We start from the raw sequence: 27,292 nt of genomic DNA on the forward strand, positions 1-27,292 counted from the left end.
TATGCATTTTTTATAGTTTTAGCTTGCTATGTTTGTATCACATGTCTAATGTGGACGTCACCTCCGTGCCTCCACATTATGTGTGTTTGTAACCTGCTTAGTAACCTCCCTTTGGACTTTATTTTAAATTTGAACACTATTTTAAAATTGAACAATAACTTTAAATTGATTTTAATTACCTTTCCAGTTTTCTAAATACAGCTGTGTATATGTAGCCTTTTATATCTACCGATATAAGATATGGTTCCTTTAGCCATTTTCTACCTTTCTCTGCTGGCCCAATAAGATAGATCGATATCTATTGAGGTTCCCGTGTTTTGTATCTTAGTTTCAATTTTAGCTCTATAATTTTAATGCTCTATATAACATTAAACCACCAAAACATGGCCACTTACATATCTAAATTTGAGCTCCAACAAAATGGCCGCCGGACGTGCTCTATCATTTTACATTAGTTTAATAGCATATAGCACGATCTATGATATAGCACAGTCCGGAGTTATAACTTAATCAGTTCGCCACATTCAGTATAATGTCTGGCCAAACCTCCCCCCGCTCTTCCGTTTGCGCCCCTGTATCTACTGTCTCCGCTGCGCTGTCTAATGCTTTATTTAGATGGGAGGCCACCCATAACATCTAAATCCATTCGGCCCGCCCCCCACTAGCATTACTATGGCTACACAGCGTTGCATTAGCATATCAATGAAATGGGCGGCGTAGTCCCGCCCAGTACACCTATAAGTCACTTCCTGTACCCTGTGTAACTATCCCAGTTGAAGTCTCCAAGACGTAACGCGTAGGAACCCGGAAGTGACGTCCATATCCGGTTTTGCTCTAATGCTGTTTGTCTGATGTGCTTAAACCAGCATCGTTTGTGAGTAGTTTTTAAACTTGTTTAATAAAACTTAGATGTTTGAAATACTACACTATGGCGGTCTCCTTTAATCTATTCCTTTGAGTTTACTTGCCATTTACGAGGAAGTTAGAGAAGTTTCCCAAAAGATTGTGTTACTCTGCCGTTTCCAGCAATCATCCTGGCGATCATCATTTATATTGCTGTTTACTCACAGCAGTGAGGTAATTGCATATTATTTGCACTTTATTGCACGGATCATCACGGATGGATTGATTGCCCAGCACGTTGCACATCTCACTTAGTGCATTTACCGAATTGCATGATCTGCCTGTGTATGGGACATTTTTATCTCCAATCACGCTGGTCACTTGTACTGAACAGTTTATATTTGTTTGATACCTGTATTTTTCATTTTTAAGTAATATCCACTCTTTATATGTTTTTATAAGTAATATCCACTCTTTATATGTTTTTTTCATATGATAATTTTGCGTAAATTTGCGTTTTTTGCACATTTAGCCACTTTATGGTCCTTACACCAGTTATCACTTAAACGTACACTCCTAACTTGTCTTTGCTTTATTATATATATTTTGCAAAAAAGTTCATACACTATATATATGTATGTATTTTGGTCTTTATGACAAATTTGCGTTTATTTGCACAGATAGTCACTCTACGGTTTAGGCACTAGCTATCACTTTTATGCATGCACAGAAGCATTATTTGATTAACTTATGCACAGTTGCACTTTGTATTTTTAATTGTATATTTGTGGTTTACTACGATTATTTTATGGTTTGAAATTAGCGCATCGCAACTTTTAAATTTATTTTTCCAGTAGTGAGAGACAACTCATTTAGTGATTGCTGCTTTTTTCTATTAGTTATTTTCCATTCTTCCCATAGAGCGCAGAAGTTTTTAGATATATATACTAGACGTTTATATAAAGGGTTGGTGTCTCCTCTATAAAGGGTTGGTGTCCTCTCTATAAAGGGTCGGTGTCTCCTCTATAAAGGGTCGGTGTCTCCTCTATAAAGGGTCGGTGTCCTCTCTATAAAGGGTCGGTGTCCTCTCTATAAAGGGTCGGTGTCTCCTCTATAAAGGGTTGGTGTCTCCTCTATAAAGGGTCGGTGTCTCCTCTATAAAGGGTTGGTGTCTCCTCTATAAAGGGTCGGTGTCTCTTCTATAAAGGGTCGGTGTCTCTTCTATAAAGGGTCGGTGTCTCTTCTATAAAGGGTCGGTGTCTCTTCTATAAAGGGTCGGTGTCCTCTCTATAAAGGGTCGGTGTCTCATCTATAAAGGGTCGGTGTCTCTTCTATAAAGGGTCGGTGTCTCTTCTATAAAGGGTTGGTGTCTCCTCTATAAAGGGTCGGTGTCTCTTCTATAAAGGGTCGGTGTCTCATCTATAAAGGGTCGGTGTCTCTTCTATAAAGGGTCGGTGTCTCTTCTATAAAGGGTCGGTGTCTCTTCTATAAAGGGTCGGTGTCTCTTCTATAAAGGGTCGGTGTCTCTTCTATAAAGGGTCGGTGAAGAAATATAACAGAGTCACTGAGCATGCTCTCTGCAGATCAGGTGGGGGGTGGCTGGGAAGATGAGTGCTGCATCACAGAACGGGGGGGAGGGTCAAGTGACCCGGCTACAGACAATCACTCATCTCTGTATCTATAAGCACTCTGGAGCAGTGACATCATCAACCCAGTCAGCTCTCTTCTCCCCCCTCATTCAGCCCCCCTCCCCCGTCTTTATTATTACAGATTAGAAGGTTGTTGGGGGGAGGGTAGATCTCTTGAGTCCATGCTATAAGGAGAGAACAGGGGAAGTTAACCTGCTAAGTCATTACTGGAAGGGGGGACAGAGGAGCTGAGCTTTTATGTCACTGATGGGAGGGGGGACAGAGGAGATGAGCTTTTATGTCACTGATGGGAGGGGGGACAGGGGAGATGAGCTTTTATGTCACTGATGGGAGGGGGAACAGAGGAGCTGAGCTTTTATGTCACTGATGGGAGGGGGGACAGGGGAGCTGAGCTTTTATGTCACTGATGGGAGGGGGGACAGGGGAGCTGAGCTTTTATGTCACTGATGGGAGGGGGGACAGAGGAGCTGAGCTTTTATGTCCCTGATGGGAGGGGGAACAGGGGAGCTGAGCTTTTATGTCCCTGATGGGAGGGGGGACAGGGGAGCTGAGCTTTTATGTCACTGATGGGAGGGGGGACAGGGGAGCTGAGCTTTTATGTCACTGATGGGAGGGGGGACAGAGGAGCTGAGCTTTTATGTCCCTGATGGGAGGGGGAACAGGGGAGCTGAGCTTTTATGTCCCTGATGGGAGGGGGGACAGGGGAGCTGAGCTTTTATGTCACTGATGGGAGGGGGGACAGGGGAGCTGAGCTTTTATGTCACTAATGGGAGGGGGGACAGAGGAGCTGAGCTTTTATGTCACTAATGGGAGGGGGGACAGAGGAGCTGAGCTTTTATGTCACTGATGGGAGGGGGAACAGGGGAGCCGAGCTTTTATGTCACTGATGGGAGGGGGGACAGGGGAGCTGAGCTTTTATGTCACTGATGGGAGGGGGAACAGGGGAGCCGAGCTTTTATGTCACTGATGGGAGGGGGGACAGGGGAGATGAGTTTTTATGTCACTGATGGGAGGGGGGACAGAGGAGCTGAGTTTTTATGTCACTGATGGGAAGGGGGACAGGGGAGATGAGTTTTTATGTCACTGATGGGAGGGGGGACAGAGGAGCTGAGCTTTTATGTCACTGATGGGAGGGGGGGCAGAAGAGCTGAGCTTTTATGTCACTGATGGGAGGGGGGACAGGGGAGCTGAGTTTTTATGTCACTGATGGGAGGGGGGACAGGGGAGATGAGTTTTTATGTCACTGATGGGAGGGGGGACAGAGGAGCTGAGCTTTTATGTCACTGATGGGAGGGGGGGCAGAAGAGCTGAGCTTTTATGTCACTGATGGGAGGGGGGACAGGGGAGATGAGTTTTTATGTCACTGATGGGAGGGGGGACAGAGGAGCTGAGTTTTTATGTCACTGATGGGAGGGGGGACAGGGGAGATGAGTTTTTATGTCACTGATGGGAGGGGGGACAGAGGAGCTGAGCTTTTATGTCACTGATGGGAGGGGGGGCAGAAGAGCTGAGCTTTTATGTCACTGATGGGAGGGGGACAGGGGAGATGAGTTTTTATGTCACTGATGGGAGGGGGGACAGAGGAGCTGAGCTTTTATGTCACTGATGGGAGGGGGGGCAGAAGAGCTGAGCTTTTATGTCACTGATGGGAGGGGGGACAGAGGAGCTGAGCTTTTATGTCACTGATGGGAGGGGGGACAGAGGAGCTGAGCTTTTATGTCACTAATGGGAGGGGGGCAGAAGAGCTGAGCTTTTATGTCACTGATGGGAGGGGGGACAGAGGAGCTGAGCTTTTATGTCACTGATGGGAGGGGGGACAGGGGAGCTGAGCTCTTATGTCACTGATGGGAGGGGGAACAGAGGAGCTGAGCTTTTATGTCACTGATGGGAGGGGGGACAGAGGAGCTGAGCTTTTATGTCACCGATGGGAGGGGGGACAGAGGAGCTGAGCTTTTATGTCACTGATGGGAGGGGGGACAGGGGAGCTGAGCTTTTATGTCACTGATGGGAGGGGGGACAGGGGAGCTGAGCTTTTATGTCACTGATGGGAGGGGGGACGGGGGAGCTGAGCTTTTATGTCACTGATGGGAGGGGGGACAGAGGAGCTGTTCTTTTATGTCACTGATGGGAGGGGGGACAGGGGAGCTGAGCTTTTATGTCACTGATGGGAGGGGGGACAGGGGAGCTGAGGGACAGGGGAGCTGAGCTTTTATGTCACTGATGGGAGGGGGGGCAGAAGAGCTGAGCTTTTATGTCACTGATGGGAGGGGGGACAGAGGAGCTGTTCTTTTATGTCACTGATGGGAGGGGGGACAGGGGAGCTGAGCTTTTATGTCACTGATGGGAGGGGGGACAGGGGAGCTGTTCTTTTATGTCACTGATGGGAGGGGGGACAGGGGAGCTGAGCTTTTATGTCACTGATGGGAGGGAAGACAGGGGAGCTGAGATTTTATGCCACTGATTGGAGGGGGGACAGGGGAGCTGAGCTTTTATGTCACCGATGGGAGGGGGGACAGGGGAGATGAGTTTTACGTCACTGATGGGAGGGGGGACAGAGGAGCTGAGCTTTTATGTCACTGATGGGAGGGGGGACAGAGGAGCTGAGCTTTTATGTCACTGATGGGAGGGGGGACAGGGGAGCTGAGTTTTTATGTCACTGATGGGAGGGGGGACAGGGGAGATGAGTTTTTATGTCACTGATGGGAGGGGGGACAGAGGAGCTGAGCTTTTATGTCACTGATGGGAGGGGGGACAGAGGAGCTGAGTTTTTATGTCACTGATGGGAGGGGGGACAGAGGAGCTGAGCTTTTATGTCACTGATGGGAGGGGGGACAGGGGAGCTGAGTTTTTATGTCACTGATGGGAGGGGGGACAGGGGAGATGAGTTTTTATGTCACTGATGGGAGGGGGGACAGATGAGCTGTTCTTTTATGTCACTGATGGGAGGGGGGACAGAGGAGCTGAGCTTTTATGTCACTGATGGGAGGGGGGACAGAGGAGCTGAGCTTTTATGTCACTGATGGGAGGGGGGACAGGGGAGCAGAGCTCTTATGTCACTGATGGGAGGGGGAACAGGGGAGCCAAGCTTTTATGTCACTGATGGGAGGGGGGGCAGAGGAGCTGAGTTTTTATGTCACTGATGGGAGGGGGGACAGGGGAGATGAGTTTTTATGTCACTGATGGGAGGGGGGACAGAGGAGCTGAGCTTTTATGTCACTGATGGGAGGGGGGGCAGAAGAGCTGAGCTTTTATGTCACTGATGGGAGGGGGGACAGGGGAGATGAGTTTTTATGTCACTGATGGGAGGGGGGACAGAGGAGCTGAGTTTTTATGTCACTGATGGGAGGGGGGACAGGGGAGATGAGTTTTTATGTCACTGATGGGAGGGGGGACAGAGGAGCTGAGCTTTTATGTCACTGATGGGAGGGGGGACAGGGGAGCTGAGTTTTTATGTCACTGATGGGAGGGGGGGCAGAAGAGCTGAGCTTTTATGTCACTGATGGGAGGGGGGACAGGGGAGCTGAGTTTTTATGTCACTGATGGGAGGGGGGACAGGGGAGATGAGTTTTTATGTCACTGATGGGAGGGGGGACAGAGGAGCTGAGCTTTTATGTCACTGATGGGAGGGGGGGCAGAAGAGCTGAGCTTTTATGTCACTGATGGGAGGGGGGACAGAGGAGCTGAGCTTTTATGTCACTGATGGGAGGGGGGGCAGAAGAGCTGAGCTTTTATGTCACTGATGGGAGGGGGGACAGAGGAGCTGAGCTTTTATGTCACTGATGGGAGGGGGGACAGGGGAGCTGAGGGACAGGGGAGCAGAGCTTTTATGTCACTGATGGGAGGGGGGACAGGGGAGCTGAGGGACAGGGGAGCAGAGCTTTTATGTCACTGATGGGAGGGGGGACAGAGGAGCTGAGCTTTTATGTCACTGATGGGAGGGGGGACAGGGGAGCTGAGCTCTTATGTCACTGATGGGAGGGGGAACAGGGGAGCTGAGGGACAGAGGAGCTGAGCTTTTATGTCACTGATGGGAGGGGGGACAGAGGAGCTGAGCTTTTATGTCACCGATGGGAGGGGGGACAGAGGAGCTGTTCTTTTATGTCACTGATGGGAGGGGGGACAGAGGAGCTGTTCTTTTATGTCACTGATGGGAGGGGGGACAGGGGAGCTGAGCTTTTATGTCTCTGATGGGAGGGGGGACAGGGGAGCTGAGTTTTTATGTCACTGATGGGAGGGGGGACAGAGGAGATGAGCTTTTATGTCACTGATGGGAGGGGGGACGGGGGAGCTGAGCTTTTATGTCACTGATGGGAGGGGGGACAGGGGAGCTGTTCTTTTATGTCACTGATGGGAGGGGGGACAGGGGAGCTGAGCTTTTATGTCACTGATGGGAGGGGGGGCAGAAGAGCTGAGCTTTTATGTCACTGATGGGAGGGGGGACAGGGGAGCTGAGCTTTTATGTCACTGATGGGAGGGGGGACAGGGGAGATGAGTTTTTATGTCACTGATGGGAGGGGGGACAGAGGAGCTGAGCTTTTATGTCACTGATGGGAGGGGGGACAGGGGAGCTGAGCTTTTATGTCACTGATGGGAGGGGGGACAGGGGAGCTGTTCTTTTATGTCACTGATGGGAGGGGGGACAGGGGAGCTGAGCTTTTATGTCACTGATGGGAGGGAAGACAGGGGAGCTGAGATTTTATGCCACTGATTGGAGGGGGGACAGGGGAGCTGAGCTTTTATGTCACCGATGGGAGGGGGGACAGGGGAGATGAGTTTTACGTCACTGATGGGAGGGGGGACAGAGGAGCTGAGCTTTTATGTCACTGATGGGAGGGGGGACAGAGGAGCTGAGCTTTTATGTCACTGATGGGAGGGGGGACAGGGGAGCTGAGTTTTTATGTCACTGATGGGAGGGGGGACAGGGGAGATGAGTTTTTATGTCACTGATGGGAGGGGGGACAGAGGAGCTGAGCTTTTATGTCACTGATGGGAGGGGGGACAGAGGAGCTGAGTTTTTATGTCACTGATGGGAGGGGGGACAGGGGAGATGAGTTTTTATGTCACTGATGGGAGGGGGGACAGAGGAGCTGAGCTTTTATGTCACTGATGGGAGGGGGGACAGAGGAGCTGAGTTTTTATGTCACTGATGGGAGGGGGGACAGAGGAGCTGAGCTTTTATGTCACTGATGGGAGGGGGGACAGGGGAGCTGAGTTTTTATGTCACTGATGGGAGGGGGGACAGGGGAGATGAGTTTTTATGTCACTGATGGGAGGGGGGACAGAGGAGCTGTTCTTTTATGTCACTGATGGGAGGGGGGACAGAGGAGCTGAGCTTTTATGTCACTGATGGGAGGGGGGGCAGAAGAGCTGAGCTTTTATGTCACTGATGGGAGGGGGGACAGAGGAGCTGAGCTTTTATGTCACTGATGGGAGGGGGGGCAGAAGAGCTGAGCTTTTATGTCACTGATGGGAGGGGGGACAGAGGAGCTGAGCTTTTATGTCACTGATGGGAGGGGGGACAGGGGAGCTGAGGGACAGGGGAGCAGAGCTTTTATGTCACTGATGGGAGGGGGGACAGGGGAGCTGAGCTCTTATGTCACTGATGGGAGGGGGGACAGAGGAGCTGTTCTTTTATGTCACTGATGGGAGGGGGGACAGGGGAGCTGAGCTTTTATGTCACTGATGGGAGGGGGGACAGAGGAGCTGAGCTTTTATGTCACCGATGGGAGGGGGGACAGAGGAGCTGTTCTTTTATGTCACTGATGGGAGGGGGGACAGAGGAGCTGTTCTTTTATGTCACTGATGGGAGGGGGGACAGAGGAGCTGAGCTTTTATGTCACCGATGGGAGGGGGGACAGAGGAGCTGTTCTTTTATGTCACTGATGGGAGGGGGGACAAAGGAGCTGTTCTTTTATGTCACTGATGGGAGGGGGGACAGGGGAGCTGAGCTTTTATGTCACTGATGGGAGGGGTAACAGAGGAGCTGAGCTTTTATGTCACTGATGGGAGGGGGGACAGAGGAGCTGAGCTTTTATGTCACCGATGGGAGGGGGGACAGAGGAGCTGTTCTTTTATGTCACTGATGGGAGGGGGGACAAAGGAGCTGTTCTTTTATGTCACTGATGGGAGGGGGGACAGAGGAGCTGAGCTTTTATGTCACTGATGGGAGGGGTAACAGAGGAGCTGAGCTTTTATGTCACTGATGGGAGGGGGGACAGAGGAGCTGAGCTTTTATGTCACTGATGGGAGGGGGGACAGGGGAGCTGAGCTTTTATGTCACTGATGGGAGGGGGGACAGGGGAGCTGAGCTTTTATGTCACTGATGGGAGGGGGGACAGGGGAGCTGAGATTTTATGCCAGTGATTGGAGGGGGGACAGGGGAGCTGAGCTTTTATGTCACTGATGGGAGGGGGGACAGGGGAGCTGAGCTTTTATGTCACTGATGGGAGGGGGAACAGGGGAGCCGAGCTTTTATGTCACTGATGGGAGGGGGGACAGGGGAGCTGAGCTTTTATGTCACTGATGGGAGGGGGAACAGGGGAGCCGAGCTTTTATGTCACTGATGGGAGGGGGGACAGGGGAGCTGAGCTTTTATGTCACTGATGGGAGGGGGGACAGGGGAGCCGAGCTTTTATGTCACTGATGGGAGGGGGGACAGGGGAGCTGAGCTTTTATGTCACTGATGGGAGGGGGGACAGAGGAGCTGAGCTGTTGAGTCACAGCTGAAAGAAGAGCAGGAGGAGCTAAACTTTTGAGTCACTGCCGGAAGGGTGAGTTGAGCTTTTTTAGTCACTGTTGGGAGAAAGAACAGAGCTGCTAAGTCACTGCAGGGAGGAGGAGCAAGAGTTGTTGAGCATTTAAAGCTAAAGTGGAAGTTCCGCTCATCGGAACCCCCCCTCCGGTGCCACAGTTGGCACCTTTCAGGGGGGAGGGGGTTGGGTATAATACAGGTATCTGCACCCACTTCTGGGAATAGCTAGCCGCAGATGGGGGGGGGGGGGGGGTGGATGACAACCCGGTAAGATGGGAATTCAATTGTGGAGACACTTTATGAAAAATATATAAAAACCAAACTGACCACTGTAACCCCCCAACACCCCGGGGGGGGGGGGGGGGGGCTCCATCATATTCGCCAGTATATAACTTTCATCGCTTTACAGTTTTGACAAAAAACATAATGGGAGGTTTGATTGCCCCCTCAGATCGCCCCGTCAGATCACCCCCTCAGATCGCCCCGTCAGATCACCCCCTCAGATCGCCCCGTCAGATCGCCCCGTCAGATCGCCCCGTCAGATCGCCCCATCAGATCGCCCTGTCAGATCGCCTCGTCAGATCACCCCGTCAGATCGCCCCATCAGATCGCCCCGTCAGATCACCCCCTCAGATCGCCCCGTCAGATCACCCCGTCAGATCGCCCCATCAGATCACCCCCTCAGATCGCCTCGTTAGATCGCCTCATCAGATCGCGCCGTCAGATCGCCCCATCAGATCGCCCTGTCAGATCGCCTCGTCAGATCACCCCGTCAGATCGCCCCATCAGATCACCCCCTCAGATCGCCCTGTCAGATCGCCTCGTTAGATCGCCTCATCAGATCGCGCCGTCAGATCGCCCCATCAGATCGCCCCGTCAGATCGCCCCCTCAGATCGCCCCGTCAGATCGCCCCGTCAGATCGCCCCATCAGATCGCCCGTCAGATCGCCCCCCTCAGATCGTCCCCTCAGATCGCCCCGTCAGATCGCCCCATCAGATCGCCCGTCAGATTGCCCGCCAGATCGCCCCCCTCAGATTGCCCCCTCAGATCGCCCCGCCAGATCACCCCGTCAGATCGCCCCCTCAGATCGCCCCATCAGATCGCCTCGTCAGATCGCCTCATCAGATCGCGCCGTCAGATCGCCCCATCAGATCGCCCCATCAGATCGCCCCGTCAGATCGCCCCCTCAGATCGCCCGTCAGATTGCCCGCTAGATCGCCCCGTCAGATCACCCCGTCAGATCGCCCCCTCAGATCGCCCCATCAGATCGCCCCGTCAGATTGCCCCCTCAGATCGCCCCGTCAGATCACCCCGTCAGATCGCCCCCTCAGATCGCCCCATCAGATCGCCCGTCAGATTGCCCGCCAGATCGCCCCATCAGATTGCCCGCCAGATCGCCCTAGGTGAGGGACTTTCCAGAACTTCTAATGGGAAGATGAATGGATCTGATTTATTACTATTCACTTCAAACAGAAGAGTTGTGTGGACGATAAGAAGGATCTAAGAGAGGTCGAGGGTGGGGTGGGCAGGGGGGTGGGCAGGGGGGGGCAGGGTGCTCCAGGGGAGGGGAGGCTCCATGTCATGGAAAGATGATACTGATAACTTGTGTATATACACCAGTTTGGGAGTCCGGAGACCAGCGACTGACTGGGACTCTATACTGGGAGAGAGGAGCACCGAGAGCTTTGCTCCCATATTCCAGCAGAGACCCCTCAGACATATTCCCAGTTCCTATCAATGATTGGATGGAGTGAGGACAAGGCGTGACATCTGAGAGGGACACGTGAGGAAGATCACGTACAGATAACATACAGACTCTCCAGCCATGTTGGAGAACACGGCTGCTCGTCAGGTTGGGTCGTGTTTGATGAGATGTCGTACTTTGGACACTACAAGTCCCCTGTGGACAGGATTCTCCAGGCTGTCCACAGCCCCTCTCATCCATGAGGCCAGTGAAGATGGTTCCCTGGCCAGTCAGACTCTGCCCTACGAGGCCATGCCAACCACCGGGCGCAGCACCTGGTTCAACCTCTTCCAGTTCTGGAGGAAGAACAGCTTCCAGCACATGCACCTTGCCATGGAGGAGAACTTCCAGAACCTGGGGCCCATCTACAGGTAAGTGCCCTTCATTATGTCATTCAGCAAACATAATGATACACTGTGATTTATGTGCATTAATGTATGTGAACTCCCCACCAATGGAGGGTAGGTGTCTCCAGTGAAGGGTCCTAGTGGTCCGCCATCATACAAAGACACTGGGCTCTTCCAGCCTGGTGGTAACAGTTTAGTCCCTTTTCTATTCCCTCATGACTGTGTCCCCCCCCCCCCCCCCGTGTACAGAGCCAGATCCACAAAGACACGGTGTGACCAGTTTGGTGTGGAGGAACTTGAGTGTCCTGCACAGAGCCCTGACCTCATCCCTACTGAACATCTTTGGGATGACCTGGAACACCAATGGTGATCTGGATCTTCTCATCCAACATAAATACCGGACCTCACGGAGGTTCTTTTGGCTTAATGGACACAAAATCCCACAGACACACTTCCAAATTTTGTGGGAAGCTTTTCTGGAAGAGTGGCACCACCTCCACAATGACATAGTGTAACCAGTTTGGTTTGGAGGAACTCCAGTGTCCTGCACAGAGCCCTGACCTCATCCCTACTGAACATCTTTGGGATGACCTGGAACACCAATGGTGATCTGGGTCTTCTCATCCAACATAAATACCGGACCTCACGGAGGTTCTTTTGGCTTAATGGACACAAAATCCCACAGACACACTTCCAAATTTTGTGGGAAGCTTTTCTGGAAGAGTGGCACCACCTCCACAATGACATAGTGTAACCAGTTTGGTTTGGAGGAACTCCAGTGTCCTGCACAGAGCCCTGACCTCATCCCTACTGAACACCTTTGGGATGAATTGGAACTCCAATTGAGAACGGGGTCTTCTCATTCAGCATCAGTCCCGTCCTTAAAGGTTTTTGATTAAAAAAAACCTTACCAATAATGGTAATATAGTCATGTCACTCCTAACAGATAAACTATATGGCCCAAAGGATGCAGACACCCTTCCCAACAATGGGATTTCGGTTTGGTGAAGACCCTTTTCTATTTCCCCATGACTGTGCCCTCCTTGTATACAAAGCCAGCTACATAAAGACATGGTGTGACCAGTTTGATGTGGCGGAATCCAAGTGTCCTGCACAGAGCCCTGACCTCAACCCTACTGTTCACCTGTGGAAAGAATTAGGCCACGATTGTGGGACAGCTTCATACAGACTTGGTGTGACCCGTTTGGTGTGGAGAAACTCAGGTATCCTGCACAGAGCCCTGACCTCAACCCTACTGTTCACCTGTGGGAAGAATTAGGCCACGATTGTGGGACAGCTTCATACAGACTTGGTGTGACCCGTTTGGTGTGGAGAAATTCAAGTATCCTGCACAGAGCCCTGACCTCATCCCTACTGATCACCTTTGGAATGAACTGAAACTCCAATTAAGACCCAGGTCTTCTCATCCAGCATCAGGACCTGACAACAAATGGGGACAAATTCCTTACACCCTGCATAATCTTGTGCAAAGTCTTCCCAGATGAGTGGAGGATGGCCACGAGGTCATAGTTCTAGAATGTGATATCACTCGGATGTGATGGTCAGGTGTCCACCAGCTTTGGGCCATAAGTTATAGTATAGACTACATTTGATTATCAGTCACCTCAGGCTTTGTATAGGCGTTGTGGGAAATTAGCTCAAGTGTAGGGCTTCCAAGGACATGTCCACTCTGAAAATCTTCATTTTAGGGCAGTTCTGACCATTTTTATTTGAAAGAAACACAGAAAAAGGATATCGGGGAACTGGAGAAAGTGCAGAGAAGGGCAACCAAACTGATAAGAGGCCTGGAGGGGCTCAACTATGAGGAAAGATTAGAGATGCTGCGGGCCATAGATGGGGCGATTGTCTTTCCTGCAACCACGGGCGGCGGGGAGGAGCTGCCCCCACTGGAAATACACAGTGATTATTGCTAGCAGCTATAGTGGCCGCTAGCAATAATCGCATGTAAAACCCCACATGTTGCTTGTACCCAAGTTGCCAGATCGATCAACTTGGGTACATTCAGCCTGCCCATACATGGTTCAAATCTCAACAAACATGCACAATGTACGTCCTCCAACTCTACCCCCCATTAATAGAGCAATTTCTTGCTTCTGTTTTTATTCCATTGACTTCCTTGATATTCCACTATTAGTGCAGTATATATATACAGTGTGTGACGGAACCCATCCCCCACAGTGCTTCCGTCAGTATACCGCTTCCTAAGTCCTGGAACACGACGCCAATGGATCTGCTATAGGAACCCCGAAGAACCAGACAACACCAGCCTTGGAGGACATCAGGAATCGTCCTTTATTTGAGATCTCACACAAATATATACTGCAGGATGACTAAAACCTAACCTAATTAGCATGAGCTAATTATCTAATCAACACTGGACTCCTTCATTCAATTGCAGGTTAATTAGCACAAACAACAAAACAACAATAGGTGAAATACTCTTTAGAATCTGTGTCAAGCCAGACTAGACTCATCTACATTATACAAGACAACAGACGGGTGGCTGGAGGTGATGACATTGGCATCTAACAGTTGTGTCCCGACAGTGTGATCCAGTCTATTGCTAATATGGCAAATACATATCCAGAGTCTGTGTGCCTTGGGGGGGGGACATGGACCTGAATCCAAGTAACACCACCTCAGGGGTCCCCACATACAGCTCACAAAGAGCCCCGTTCCCCCAAATGCCAGGGCCCATAATTGGTCGGCAAGAGGCTGGCATTCAGTCCCCTCCAAGAGCCTCTGTCCCGGGTAGGTCTGACATATTTCTCCCCTTTCGGCAGGAGACCAACACAGGAGGAGACCCCAGACGGGTTGACTCCGAAGTTAGTCAGGGGTTCCAGTCCCCCAATGCCGGTATCAACACAGTACCCCAAACAAATTGTCCCAAAGAGAGTATTCCTCACCCAGCCAACCTCTGCCTCTCTCAGAGAACACATCCGCCGCTGGGGAGAGGCCTGGACTGGCCCTTCTCCCTGGAGTCTTTTCAGCCACTGGAGAGAAGACAGGGTGACTGGGCTCACTCCATCAAGTTGTTGGGGATCTGGGCCGACCACCCACCATCCCTGGGGTATACCAGTGGAGACTGAAGTCCCATCCACTGATATCAGCTCAAGCTGCAGTTGTGTGTAGGGGCCAGTAGCATTCTGTCCTGCTAGCACTTCAGCTGAGGACCCCACATCATCCACTCCAGCTGACTTTTGGGTGGTGAGGCCGGCCGCCCCGGCTCCCTGGAACTCTGCAGCCATTACCAGTGCTGGGCAGAGGTTGGTAGCACTCTGCCTGGTTGCCAGCGCTTCAGCTGGGTTGGTGTCATCATTCTGGGGCACCGTCTGCTGTTGGAACTCCCTTTCACTGGTATTGTCTCCCAGGTGCATGAACCCTTGTTGGGGAGGGAAAATGGCTGCTTCTCCTCCCTTCATCTCTGAAATCCACTGGAGAGAGGGACCATCACCTTCTCACCTTGGGCCTCCGAAACTGCCCCGGGTGTGGAGCAGGGGTCTGCAGTACTCTGTCCTGCTGCAAGTACTCGAGCAGGTGATGTGTAATCTATGACATCCTCTGATGAACAGTCCATTAAGTCCATACATTATGTAATCTGTGGCTGGAGAGATGGGCCAACTGTCCCAGCCCAGCCCAGCCCAGCCCAGCCCTGGAACTGCACAGTTGCTGCCGGTGTTGGGCAGAGGTTGGTAGCACTCTGGCCTGTTGCCAGCACTTCTGCTGGGGGCTCCACATCATCGGCTTCGGATAACTGTTGGGGCAGGAGGCTGGATTCCTCCACTCCCAAACTGTGAAGCTGCCATTGGAGAGGTGAGCCGGCTGCTTCCCTTTCCATTCCCTCATCTGGCTGCTGGGATGACATGTCTCTGGTATTGTCTCCCAGGTGCACGGATCTTTGCTGGGGAGGAAAGACCACTTTCTCCACCCTGGCCGATTGTTGAGGGGGGACAACAAACACCTCCTTTCCCTTCTCCCCTGTATCTGCTGCTGGGAAGTGATCGCTACCTTCTCACTCTGCGCCTCCGGAACTGCCACAGGTGTGGTGCAGAGGTCTTGGACCCTCTGCCTGGTGACCAGTGCTTCAGCTGGGGAAGTTCCTTGTAATTCCAGAGATACTGCTGTTGGTTCTGGGCAGAGCACAGGGAAGTTTGGCCCTAATATCAGCTCTTCTGCTGGAGGCTCATCAGGTTCTTCTTCCTCAGCAGAAAAGTCTATCAAATCCCCTGTCTCTGCAACTGGTGTCTGGGGATAGAGGTTCACCATCTCCTGTCCGTGGAACCGAAAAATCAGTGCTGAGCAGAGGTTAGCAGAGCTCTGCCCTGTTGTCAGCACTTCAGCTTTGGGGATGGCAATCTCCAGATTTTCCACTGCCGATTCTCTGGCATGCTGCTGGAGAGGCACATTCCTCCATCCAAGATCATCCCATGCAGAGACAGGATTATCAAGGTCAGTCAGCACTTGCTGCATCCGCCATAAGACCTCCGCGTCCATAGCTGCGGGGGCAGGTTGGCAAAGCACTCTGTTACTCTGCCACATTGCCGACACTTCAGCCAGGATTTCAGAGTTGTCTACAGGTATTTCCTTATAGTCCCAGGCAAAGGGAGCCCAGCCCTGGCGCTGAGCAGAGTCCAGCAGCCATCTGTAGGCGATCTCCAGCTCCCATTCCTGAACGGCCAGAAACTCCAAAATCTTCCAGTGCCCAGTGCACTTCCAAGACGTTCAGTAGCCCTTTTCCATGATTTCATCCAACCGCCAATCCAAATCACTCCCAAAGTTAGAGTCCCCTGTCAGCTTCACATACAACAGTCCCAGGCCGCCGTAGCTTTAGCCTTTAATTGGGCTGTCATCCGCTATCCAGGTATATGCTTGGGATACATGCCACCGGAGGGCGCTGTAACTCTCATCCAGCTTCATCTCTGCCCAGACCAGCTTAATTCAGCTGTCTGCTCCTTGTGTGGTTTTTCTCCCAAAAACAGCACCCGAAATCCATACTGCGACCAGGAATCCATACTGCGACCAGGAATCCATACTGCGACCAGGAATCCATACTGCGACCAGGAATCCATACTGCGACCAGGAATCCATACTGCGACCAGGACCTTTCCTGGTTGGAGGGGAGAACTTTTCCCTGGTGACGCTGCTCACGGGCTAGCGCTTCCTTCCAGAGTCCGCAGCCAATAGAATCAAACCATCCCAGCAGGACCTGCTCTGTTACCGGTCCTCTGTGCTGTAGCTGCATCTCTCGCAACCTCCTTCTGAATTCCTCTTCCATGGCGGCTGCTATCTGTACCTCTCCTCCTCTCCTGCTATCCGGACCTTGGATCCAGGTGGAGGTTTGGATGTCCCAGACTGCAGGAAGCGTCCCACTGATGCCAACAATGTGACGGAATCCCCCACACTCCGCTTGAGTGCTTCCGTCAGTAATACCGCTTCCTAAGTTCTGGAACACAAGTCCAATGGATTTGGCTATAGGAACCCCCAAGAACCAGACAAAACCAGTCTTGGAGGACATCGGGAATAGCTTTTATTTGAGATCTCACACAAATATATACAGCAGGATGACTAAAACCTAACCTAATTAGCATGAGCTAATTATCTAATCAACACTGGACTCCTTCATTCAATTGCAGGTTAATTAGCACAAACAACAAAACAACAATTGGTGAAATACTCTTTAGAATCTGTGTCAAGCCAGACTAGACTCATCTACATTATACAAGACAACAGACGGGTGGCTGGAGGTGATGACATTGGCATCTAGCAGTTTGTGTCCCGACAGTGTGATTCAGTCTATTGCTAATATGGCAAATAAATATCCAGAGTCTGTGTGTCTTGGGGGGGGGGGGGGGGGACATGGACCTGAATCCAAGTTACACCACCTCAGGGGTCCCCAGGCATACAGCTCACAAAGAGCACCGTTCACCCAAATGCGAGGGCCCATAATCGGTGAGTCAAGAGGCTGGAATTCAGTCCCCTCCAAAAGCCTTGGTCCCGGCTAGATCTGTCACACAGTGCCTTGCAAAAGTATTCACACCCTTGGCATTTTACGTGTTTTGTTGCCTCACAACCTGGAATAACACGGATCGTTTGAGGATTTGCATCATTTAATGTACAGAACACGCCCACAACTTTGAAGATGATTTTTTTTTTATTGTGAAGCAAACAACAAATAGGACAAAATAGCAGAAAAAGTCAATGTGCATAACTATTCACCCCCCTTAAGTCAATACTTTGTAGAGCCGCCTTTTGCGGCTATCACAGCTCCAAGTCTCTTTGGATAAGTCTCTATGAGCTTCCCACGTCTTACCACTGGGATTTTTGCCAATTCCTCCTTGCAAAACTGCTACTTCAAGTTGGATGGTTTGTGCTTGTGAACAGCAATCTTTAAGTCTGACCACAGATTTTCTATTGGATTGAGGTCTGGGCTTTGACTAGGCCAGGGGTGCTCAACCTTTTGAAGAGCGAGGGCCACTTAAGCGATTTGGTAACCGGTTGCGGCCACAATGAACAGAGCAGGCAGATGACAGGTCCGTGCAGAGTGGGCATTGCCACAGCCCACTCTACTCCAATCCGCCCAGACAGAAGGGGATTGATCCTCTTTGTTTATTATTATTTTATTTTTTTTAGTGAATCAGATTGGAGGTAGGCGGGTGTAAAAGGACACAAATCTGTTTACATCTGCCGTGTCATAGAGGTGAATGGAGGGTCCGATTGGGTCAGACTGATTGTGTGAAAGGGGCCTTTCACACTAATGCAGCGCAGTGACCTGTGTCTTTCCTGTGTCTTTCCTGCAGGTTGGCTGCACTTTGCCGTAGACTTCTATTATATCCTGCAGGTGAAGTGCACTTTCTGAAAGCTCACCAAACCCTCAGGTAATAACAGAAGTCTAGGCCTCAGTGCAGGTAACCTGAAGGTGCATTGCACCTGTGGATCAGTTTGGAAGCAGCCCGGTAACCACTGTGCAGATATTCCCATATACACTGCAATTTTAGTAATAAACTGACCTTTAATAACAGTCTTCCATTGAGGAATCGCCTGCTGTTGCTGTCCCCGGCAGAGTGCATTTGGTCTCACTCCCCCTGTGGCAAGAGACGGCGCTATACAGGAAGCATCGGCTTATACAGCTCTGCTCCACAGCTGCTTGTATTGCCGGCTTCATTAACAACGCAGACGCTCTGGGATGGCGGATCTGCAACCCATGATGTGGGCTTGCCAATCCGCCATCCCACAGAAGGGGGTCACGGGCCACATCAGAGGGCTCCACGGGCCACATGTGGCCCCTGGGCCACTGGTTGGGCACCCCTGGACTAGGCCATTCCAAGACATTTACATGTTTCCCCTTAAACCACTCAAGTGTTGCTTTAGCAGTGTGTTTGCGGTCATTGTCCTGCTGGAAGGTGAACCTCCGTCCTCGCCTCAAATGACCCACAGGGTGGTGCAGGTTTTGCTCAAGAATATCCCTGTATTTAACACCATCCACCTTTCACTCAACTCTGACCAGTCCCCACTGCTGAAAAACACCCCCACAGCACAATGCTGCCACCACCATGTTTCATGGTGGGGATGGTGGTCTTTGGGTGATGTGTTGGGTTTGCGCCAGACATATTGTTTTCTTTGATGGCCAAAAAGTTCAATTTTAGTCTTATCAGACCAGATCACCTTCCTCCATACATCAGACCAGATCACCTTCCTCCATACATCAGAGCAGATCACCTTCCTCCATACATCAGACCAGATCACCTTCCTCCATACATCAGACCAGATCACCTTCCTTCATACATCAGAGCAGATCACCTTCCTCCATACATCAGAGCAGATCACCTTCCTCCATACATCAGAGCAGATCACCTTCCTCCATACATCAGACCAGATCACCTTCCTCCATACATCAGACCAGATCACCTTCCTCCATACATCAGACCAGATCACCTTCCTCCATACATCAGACCAGATCACCTTCCTTCATACATCAGAGCAGATCACCTTCCTCCATACATCAGAGCAGATCACCTTCCTCCATACATCAGAGCAGATCACCTTCCTCCATACATCAGAGCAGATCACCTTCCTCCATACATCAGAGCAGATCACCTTCCTCCGTACATCAGACCAGATCACCTTCCTCCATACATCAGAGCAGATCACCTTCCTCCATACATCAGAGCAGATCACCTTCCTCCATACATCAGAGCAGATCACCTTCCTCCATACATCAGACCAGATCACCTTCCTCCATACATCAGAGCAGAGCACCTTCCTCCATACATCAGAGCAGATCACCTTCCTCCATACATCAGACCAGATCACCTTCCTCCATACATCAGAGCAGATCACCTTCCTCCATACATCAGACCAGATCACCTTCCTCCATACATCAGAGCAGATCACCTTCCTCCATACATCAGACCAGATCACCTTCCTCCGTACATCAGACCAGATCACCTTCCTCCATACATCAGAGCAGATCACCTTCCTCCGTACATCAGACCAGATCACCTTCCTCCGTACATCAGACCAGATCACCTTCCTCCATACATCAGAGCAGATCACCTTCCTCCATACATCAGACCAGATCACCTTCCTCCATACATCAGAGCAGATCACCTTCCTCCATACATCAGACCAGATCACCTTCCTCCGTACATCAGAGCAGATCACCTTCCTCCATACATCAGACCAGATCACCTTCCTCCATACATCAGAGCAGATCACCTTCCTCCATACATCAGAGCAGATCACCTTCCTCCATACATCAGACCAGATCACCTTCCTCCATACATCAGAGCAGATCACCTTCCTCCATACATCAGAGCAGATCACCTTCCTCCATACATCAGACCAGATCACCTTCCTCCATACATCAGAGCAGATCACCTTCCTCCATACATCAGAGCAGATCACCTTCCTCCATACATCAGAGCAGATCACCTTCCTCCATACATCAGACCAGATCACCTTCCTCCATACATCAGACCAGATCACCTTCCTCCATACATCAGAGCAGATCACCTTCCTCCATACATCAGACCAGATCACCTTCCTCCATACATCAGACCAGATCACCTTCCTCCATACATCAGACCAGATCACCTTCCTCCATACATCAGACCAGATCACCTTCCTCCGTACATCAGACCAGATCACCTTCCTCCATACATCAGAGCAGATCACCTTCCTCCGTACATCAGACCAGATCACCTTCCTCCGTACATCAGACCAGATCACCTTCCTCCATACATCAGAGCAGATCACCTTCCTCCATACATCAGACCAGATCACCTTCCTCCATACATCAGAGCAGATCACCTTCCTCCATACATCAGACCAGATCACCTTCCTCCGTACATCAGAGCAGATCACCTTCCTCCATACATCAGAGCAGATCACCTTCCTCCATACATCAGAGCAGATCACCTTCCTCCATACATCAGACCAGATCACCTTCCTCCATACATCAGACCAGATCACCTTCCTCCATACATCAGAGCAGATCACCTTCCTCCATACATCAGACCAGATCACCTTCCTCCATACATCAGACCAGATCACCTTCCTCCATACATCAGACCAGATCACCTTCCTCCATACATCAGACCAGATCACCTTCCTCCGTACATCAGACCAGATCACCTTCCTCCATACATCAGACCAGATCACCTTCCTCCATACATCAGACCAGACAGTGCTGGACTGGGACAAAAATTTGGCCCTGGACTTCATCCAGACCGGCCCACTCCAATTTTGAAAACACGCACAAAAACAGTATGCTGCGCACTTGCACGAGAGTGACGCCATCACGGCCCGGCTAGCCACATAGCAGGAGTATGCAAACCCAGAAGCAAGACCAGGTGAAGGGGGAACCCCTCGGCAGCAGTGACAGTGCACTACTGGAGGGCTTTGCTTCAAAGGTATGTTTGTCAAGTGACAATAAAATCGTGCCCACACTGTAAGGTCTTGTTTAGGTCCAGGCAGTATGAAAAAGGAAGATTTGTTTACTTGATCCTCCATCCTGTTAGACTGGTCCTCAGAGTCTTCTCCCCCCATGCTCCAAGGTCTTCTGATGTCATCAAGACTGATGCAGAAACCATAACACCAATTTTTCCCATTGGGCCCCCTTCATTCTATAGGGTCCTTCTTCTAGGCCCCCCACATACCATACAACCCCTTCATTCCATAGGGTCCTTCTGATAGGGCCTCTACATCTCAAGTCTTCATTCCTTTGGACCCCTTCTTCCCACAAAAGCCTCTTCATTCCATGGGTCCCCTGGTGATCTTTTATTTTCCAGCCCCCCTCTACCCCCTGGTGTCCCCCTGTCACCTGCCCAAAGCCTGGCTCTGCATTATATATTTTAAAATAAAAAACTAATGCACACACCTATTTTTGATCAACCGCAGTAGCGAGAAGCTGCCAACATCAAACAGGTTAACACAAACCCACAGATAAATTGAATATATAGCAAAGGATGTGACGCTAACCAGAATAACATCAAAAATCCATTTGGTGCAAATAATGATTCAAATAATATGCAAAATCCAACATAGCTAAAAGTACATCAAAAGTGTCAATTAATATTGAAATGTGCATAAAAAAATTTCAGCAAAAAAATCATATATAAACCATTCATTATAAAACCATTATATCCAAACTATGTCCTTGGTATTAAAGCGCAAAAAGAATGCAAAAAAAAAGGGGGGTTTTAATTATAAGCATGGTTTATAAATGAATTTTTTGCAGAAAATATTTTTATGCACATTTTAATATTAATTGACAGTTTTGGTGAACTTTTAGCTACCATATGTTGGATTTTGCATATTATTTTAATCATTATTTTCACCAAATTGATTTTTTTATGTTATTTTATGCCACATCCTTTGCTATATATATATATATACAACCATATTCTATATACAGCTATATGCTATATACAGTATATATATATATATATACAGCCATATTCTATATACAGCTCTATGCTATATACAGTATATATATATACAGCCATATTCTATATACAGCTATATGCTATATACAGTATATATATATATATATATATATATATATATATATACAGCCATATTCTATATACAGCTATATGCTATATAGAGTGTATATATATATATATATATATATATATATATATATATATATATATATATATGCAGTGTGTATATATATATATATATATATACACACAACTATATACAGTATATATATATATATACAGCTATATACAGTATATATATATATATACAGCCATATTCTATATGTGTATACAGCCATGTGCTATATATAGTATTCAATGGCTGTGCTGGGCCGGCCGGTTACCTGGACGGGTTCCAGCAGCACCACCATCCTCTGGCCTCCCTCGTCTGCCGGGGACTTCTCTGCCTGTGGGCTGCTCTCAGGACATCCCACAGCGGCCACCGGCTCATTTAAACTCACAACGTCCGTTACCGCGGGGGCCGCCGGAGATAGCCGAATTTTCTTAGCTGAAGTTGAAGAGCTGTCGGAGAGGAGAAGGGCGGGGGAAGCCGAGCAGTGACGGAAAAGGACGACTGTGGGCCGGAGGTGGTCGAAGATCTGTGCAGTGCCAGTGTTCTGAAAGCACCGAGTGGGGGCGGAAAGAGCCGAAGTGTGCCGCGCTGCGCTCGGAAGTACAGCGGTGCTCAAATTAATGGCTGCGCGAGCAGCGCAGCCATCAATTTGGCAGGCTGTCACTTAAAACCGGCCCACTGAGCCATCGGCCCTCCGGGAAACTCTCGGTAGTCCCGATGGCCAGTACATGCCTGAGACCAGATCACCTTCCTCCATACATTTCGGGAGTCTCCCACATGCCTTTTCCCAAACTCAAAACCTGTCATTTAGTTTTTTGGTGAAAGTAATGTCTTTCTTCTGGCCACTCTGCCATAAAGCCCAACTCTATGGAGCGTACGTCTTATTGTCCTCCTACAGATACTCCAGTCTCTACTGTGGAACTCTGCAGCTCCTCCAGGGTCACCTTAGGTCTTGGTGCTCCTCTCTGATTAATGCCCTCCTTGCCCGGTCCGTGAGTTTTGGTTTGCGGCCGTCTCCTGGCAGGTTTGCGGTTGTGCCAGGTTCTTTCCATTTGGTTATGATAGATGTGATGGCGCTCCTAGGGGATCATCAAAGATTTGGAGATTTTTTTTATAACCCAACCCTGACTTGTACTTCTCAACAACATTCTCCCTTACTTGTTTGGAGAGTTCCTTAGGTGTTGCAGCCTCTGGGGCCTTTCACAAAGGTGTGTCTATGTAATGGCAGGTCATGTGACACTTAGATCGCACACAGGTGGACATCATTTCACTAATTATGTGACTTCTGAAGGTAATTGGTGGCTCCAGAGCTTTTTATGGGCTTCATAGCAGAGGGGGGTGAATACATACGCACATGACAATTATCAGTTTTTTTATTTCTGAAAAATAGTTTTATGTTTCTATTTTTCTAATTTTACTTCACCAACTTAGACATTGAACTAAAGGCTGTAATGTAACAAAATAGGTAAAAAGCCAAGGGGGGTGTACACTTTTGCAAGGCACTGTATGTATGGCTTTCTTTTATTTTGACTCAATATCTATTATATGTAGCGATGCCCCCATAGGAGCCGCTGAGCGTCACCCTCCCCAGCCCGGAATTCAATTCCCAGTCACTCTAATGCCACGTACACACGATCGGAATTTCCGACAACAAATGTTGGATGTGAGCTTGTTGTCGGAAATTCCAACCATGTGTAGGCTCCATCGGACATTTGCTGGCGGAATTTCCGACAATAGATGTTTGAGAGCTGGATCTCAAATTTTCTGACAACGAAATCCGTTCGAGCGTGCGTACACAATTCCAACACCCAAAATTCCACGCATGCTCAGAATCAAGCAGAAGAGCCGCACTGGCTATTGAACGTAATTTTTCTCGGCTTGTTTTACGTGTTGTAGGTCACCTCATTCTTGGCGATCGGATTTTCCAACAACATTTGTGCGACCGTGGGTATGCAAGACAAGTGTGAGCCAACATCCGTCCATCGAAAATCAGATCGTCTGTACGTGGCATAAGACAATGGACAGTCCATGTGCTTGGTTTTTGTTTTATTGAGGGAATCTAACTTGGGTGGGGTAAGGAATATGGGATGCACGGTGAATTGTATGTCAATCAATTGGGACAAACTATGTACACTCCCTGTACACATTAATACTTCATTCTCCTCCAGCACTTTCCCTGCTTATTCCTCTTCCTTCCTCCCACACAACTCTTAATCCTCAGGACCAGCTAGCACATGTAAGGCTGGGCCTGACACAGGCTCTGTCAGGTCTCAGCAACTGCCCTTTGCAGGCAGGGACCGCAGGTCCCTATAGTTTAGCAAGAAATAGAAAGTCTATAGTGCTAGCTGTCCTACAGATATACTAGTGCTCCCAGTCAGCCCTCTTCAGGCGCTACCAGCCCTCCTGGCTGAAGCTGCCCGACTCCACTTCCCATGACATCACAGTCCTCACCACTGGCCTGCACCCATTCCAGACTGCATGCTTCCAGCCCTCTCCACTCAGGCGTGCCTCACCAGTCCTCCCGATTGCCCATGTCACTCACCAGCCCTCCTGGCTGCAACCGGTGGCTCCCTCCTGAAGACTTGCCCAGCAGTACTAGCTCCTGCTGCCCTCTTTGCTCCTCCTGTCTAGAACCTTAATGTTTTCTTGAGAGGCTCCATCCTGCACCTGAGCCCAGGCCCTCAGTCATGCCCCCCCCCCCCTCAAAGGCCTAGAAAGTACAGCACTTCATCTACAGTTCTTCCACCCGACAACTCCTCCCCAGCTGGGCTGATCCTGGGTATTTAAGGAGGCCTGCCCCTGCCAATCCAGGTTGGGGATTGGTCAGGGCTTCTTAGAACATGGCAGGCATCTCCACCTTTCCTTCTAGAATCCTCAAGAAGAAAGAGGGAGGTCTCAGGGACGCTGCCTGTGAGCCGCCAGCTGCTACTCTGAGCCACTCCCAGCCCACATAAACCAAAACAAACAGGCCTGCCTAAATGTACCTACTCTCCAAAACAAAAATCCTATTCTAGCACCTACCTAAGTAGAGGGTGCTACATCTATGTTGTATTTATTGTGCAATGAATGATAGCTTGCCTTTTCTCTCCAGCATAGCACCTTAATGGTTAAATGACTAACTGTCATCCCAGCTGAAGAAGAGGGGGGGGGGGGGTTGGATTGCTTTACTGTATATCTATGTAGTCGGTTATGTCAGACTAACTATGACAAAGGCCCTGATAGGCTGAAATGCGTTAGTGTTGGCTCTTTATGGAACATGTGTACTCCTGACTTTATACATAAGGGGGGATATTATCACCATGTGTGAGGAAAAAAGATTTAATCTCCAAACACAGAAAGGTTTCCTCACTGTAAGAGCTGTGAAAATGTGGAATACACTCCCTCCAGAGGTGGTTCTGTCCAGGGGCAGGGCACAGGATTGGAGTGGCAGGGAGCTCATGTGAGGAGCCCTGACCAATCCTCAATTGGAATTGGCAGGGGCAGGCCTCCCATATAAGCTCAGGTCCCAACCCACTGGGGAGGAGTTGTAGGCCAGGAAACTTGGAGAATGGAGCACTGGGCAGTGGCAGGGGCCCCACCCCATCTGGGGGGGGTGCGAGGCCTGGCGGAGGAGCCCGGGAGAGCTGGGAGGGAGCTTCATCCTTACACGGTCATGGATGACGTGTCCTGGAACAGATGGGCTGGAGAAGCTGTTGGAACATGTGTTCAGTTAAAGTTCTCCATCATGGACTCGGGGCAGGAGAAGGTCGGTGAGTGGACCACAGTGGATTTCTGGATGAGGTCGGCCAGGGGAGCTGGGTGTGAGGCCAGAGAAGAGACTGCGGGGGAAAGTGTCAAGTCAATGCAGCCTGAGGGCACAGGATTCGCAAACTGGACTAGCTGGGAGCAGTTGTGCACCAAGCTACACATGGTACTAAATTACTAGGCCGCCGGGGAGAGGTACTGCAGACCTCTGGCCTAGTAACAGTATCTATGATAGCCAGGCATTGTTCAGAGCGACCTCTCTCCCTCATAGATTGAGGATGGGACAGGAAATATAAGGATCTACAGTAAAGTTTGTGCAGGAGGGTAGAATTCCTGGGAGCAACAGTCTGCAGGGGGAGAAATAGTCTGCATGGTGATGCAGGGGAAGTCACTATAGATATTATCTGTGCATCAGTACTTCAAGGCTCAACCCAATTTCAAGTTCTTTATTATGATGGCAAAGCAACATGTTCTATGGGCATCCCAAATTCCCTTTCCCCAATCAAGTTATACCCCCCCCCCCCCAAATAAACAAAACAAAACAACGCAAATGACTGTTCATTGTGTCTGAAGTGATGGATGGAGGTCTGGCAGCAGGGTTTGGGATGTATCTCTGGAGGGATCAGGTCTGGGGTGTATCTCTGGAGGGATCAGGTCTGGGGTGTATCTCTGGAGGGATCAGGTCTGGGATGTACTGTATCTCCAGAATATTAGGTTTGGGATGCATCTCTAGAGGGATCAGATTTGGGATGTACCTCTGGAGGGATAAGGTTTGGGATGTACCTCTGTAGGGATCAGGTCTGGGATGCATCTCTGGAGGGATCAGGTCTGGGATGTACTGTATCTCCAGAATATTAGGTTTGGGATGCATCTCTAGAGGGATCAGGTTTGGGATGTACCTCTGGAGGGATAAGGTTTGGGATGTACCTCTGTAGGGATCAGGTCTGGGATGCATCTCTGGAGGGATCAGGTCTGGGATGTACTGTATCTCCAGAATATTAGGTTTGGGATGCATCTCTAGAGGGATCAGGTTTGGGATGTACCTCTGGAGGGATAAGGTTTGGGATGTACCTCTGTAGGGATCAGGTCTGGGATGCATCTCTGGAGGGATCAGGTCTGGGATGTACTGTATCT

At 49.9% G+C, this 27,292-nt stretch overlaps 1 protein-coding gene across 2 annotated transcripts in view; it reads left to right on the forward strand.

Annotated features, from left to right (window-relative positions):
- Window positions 1-632: 632 nt before the first annotated feature.
- Window positions 633-27,292, forward strand: part of LOC143995758 (cytochrome P450 11B, mitochondrial) — a 41,943-nt gene continuing 15,283 nt past the window's right edge. Inside the window, exon 1 of one of the 2 annotated variants that reach the window (XM_077490472.1) lies at window positions 633-874. In XM_077490472.1, coding sequence (XP_077346598.1) covers window positions 852-874 — 23 coding nt within the window. In that variant the 5' untranslated portion in view covers window positions 633-851. Of the gene's footprint in view, window positions 875-10,866; window positions 11,360-27,292 lie in introns of those variants that run through there. The other variant, XM_077490471.1, reaches the window with a different exon arrangement.

The sequence above is a fragment of the Lithobates pipiens genome, unplaced genomic scaffold (genome assembly GCF_037356315.1).
Source record: "Lithobates pipiens isolate NorthernLeopardFrog02 unplaced genomic scaffold, aLitPip1_a1.2 Scaffold_19, whole genome shotgun sequence".
In the NCBI taxonomy this organism is placed as follows: domain Eukaryota; kingdom Metazoa; phylum Chordata; class Amphibia; order Anura; family Ranidae; genus Lithobates; species Lithobates pipiens.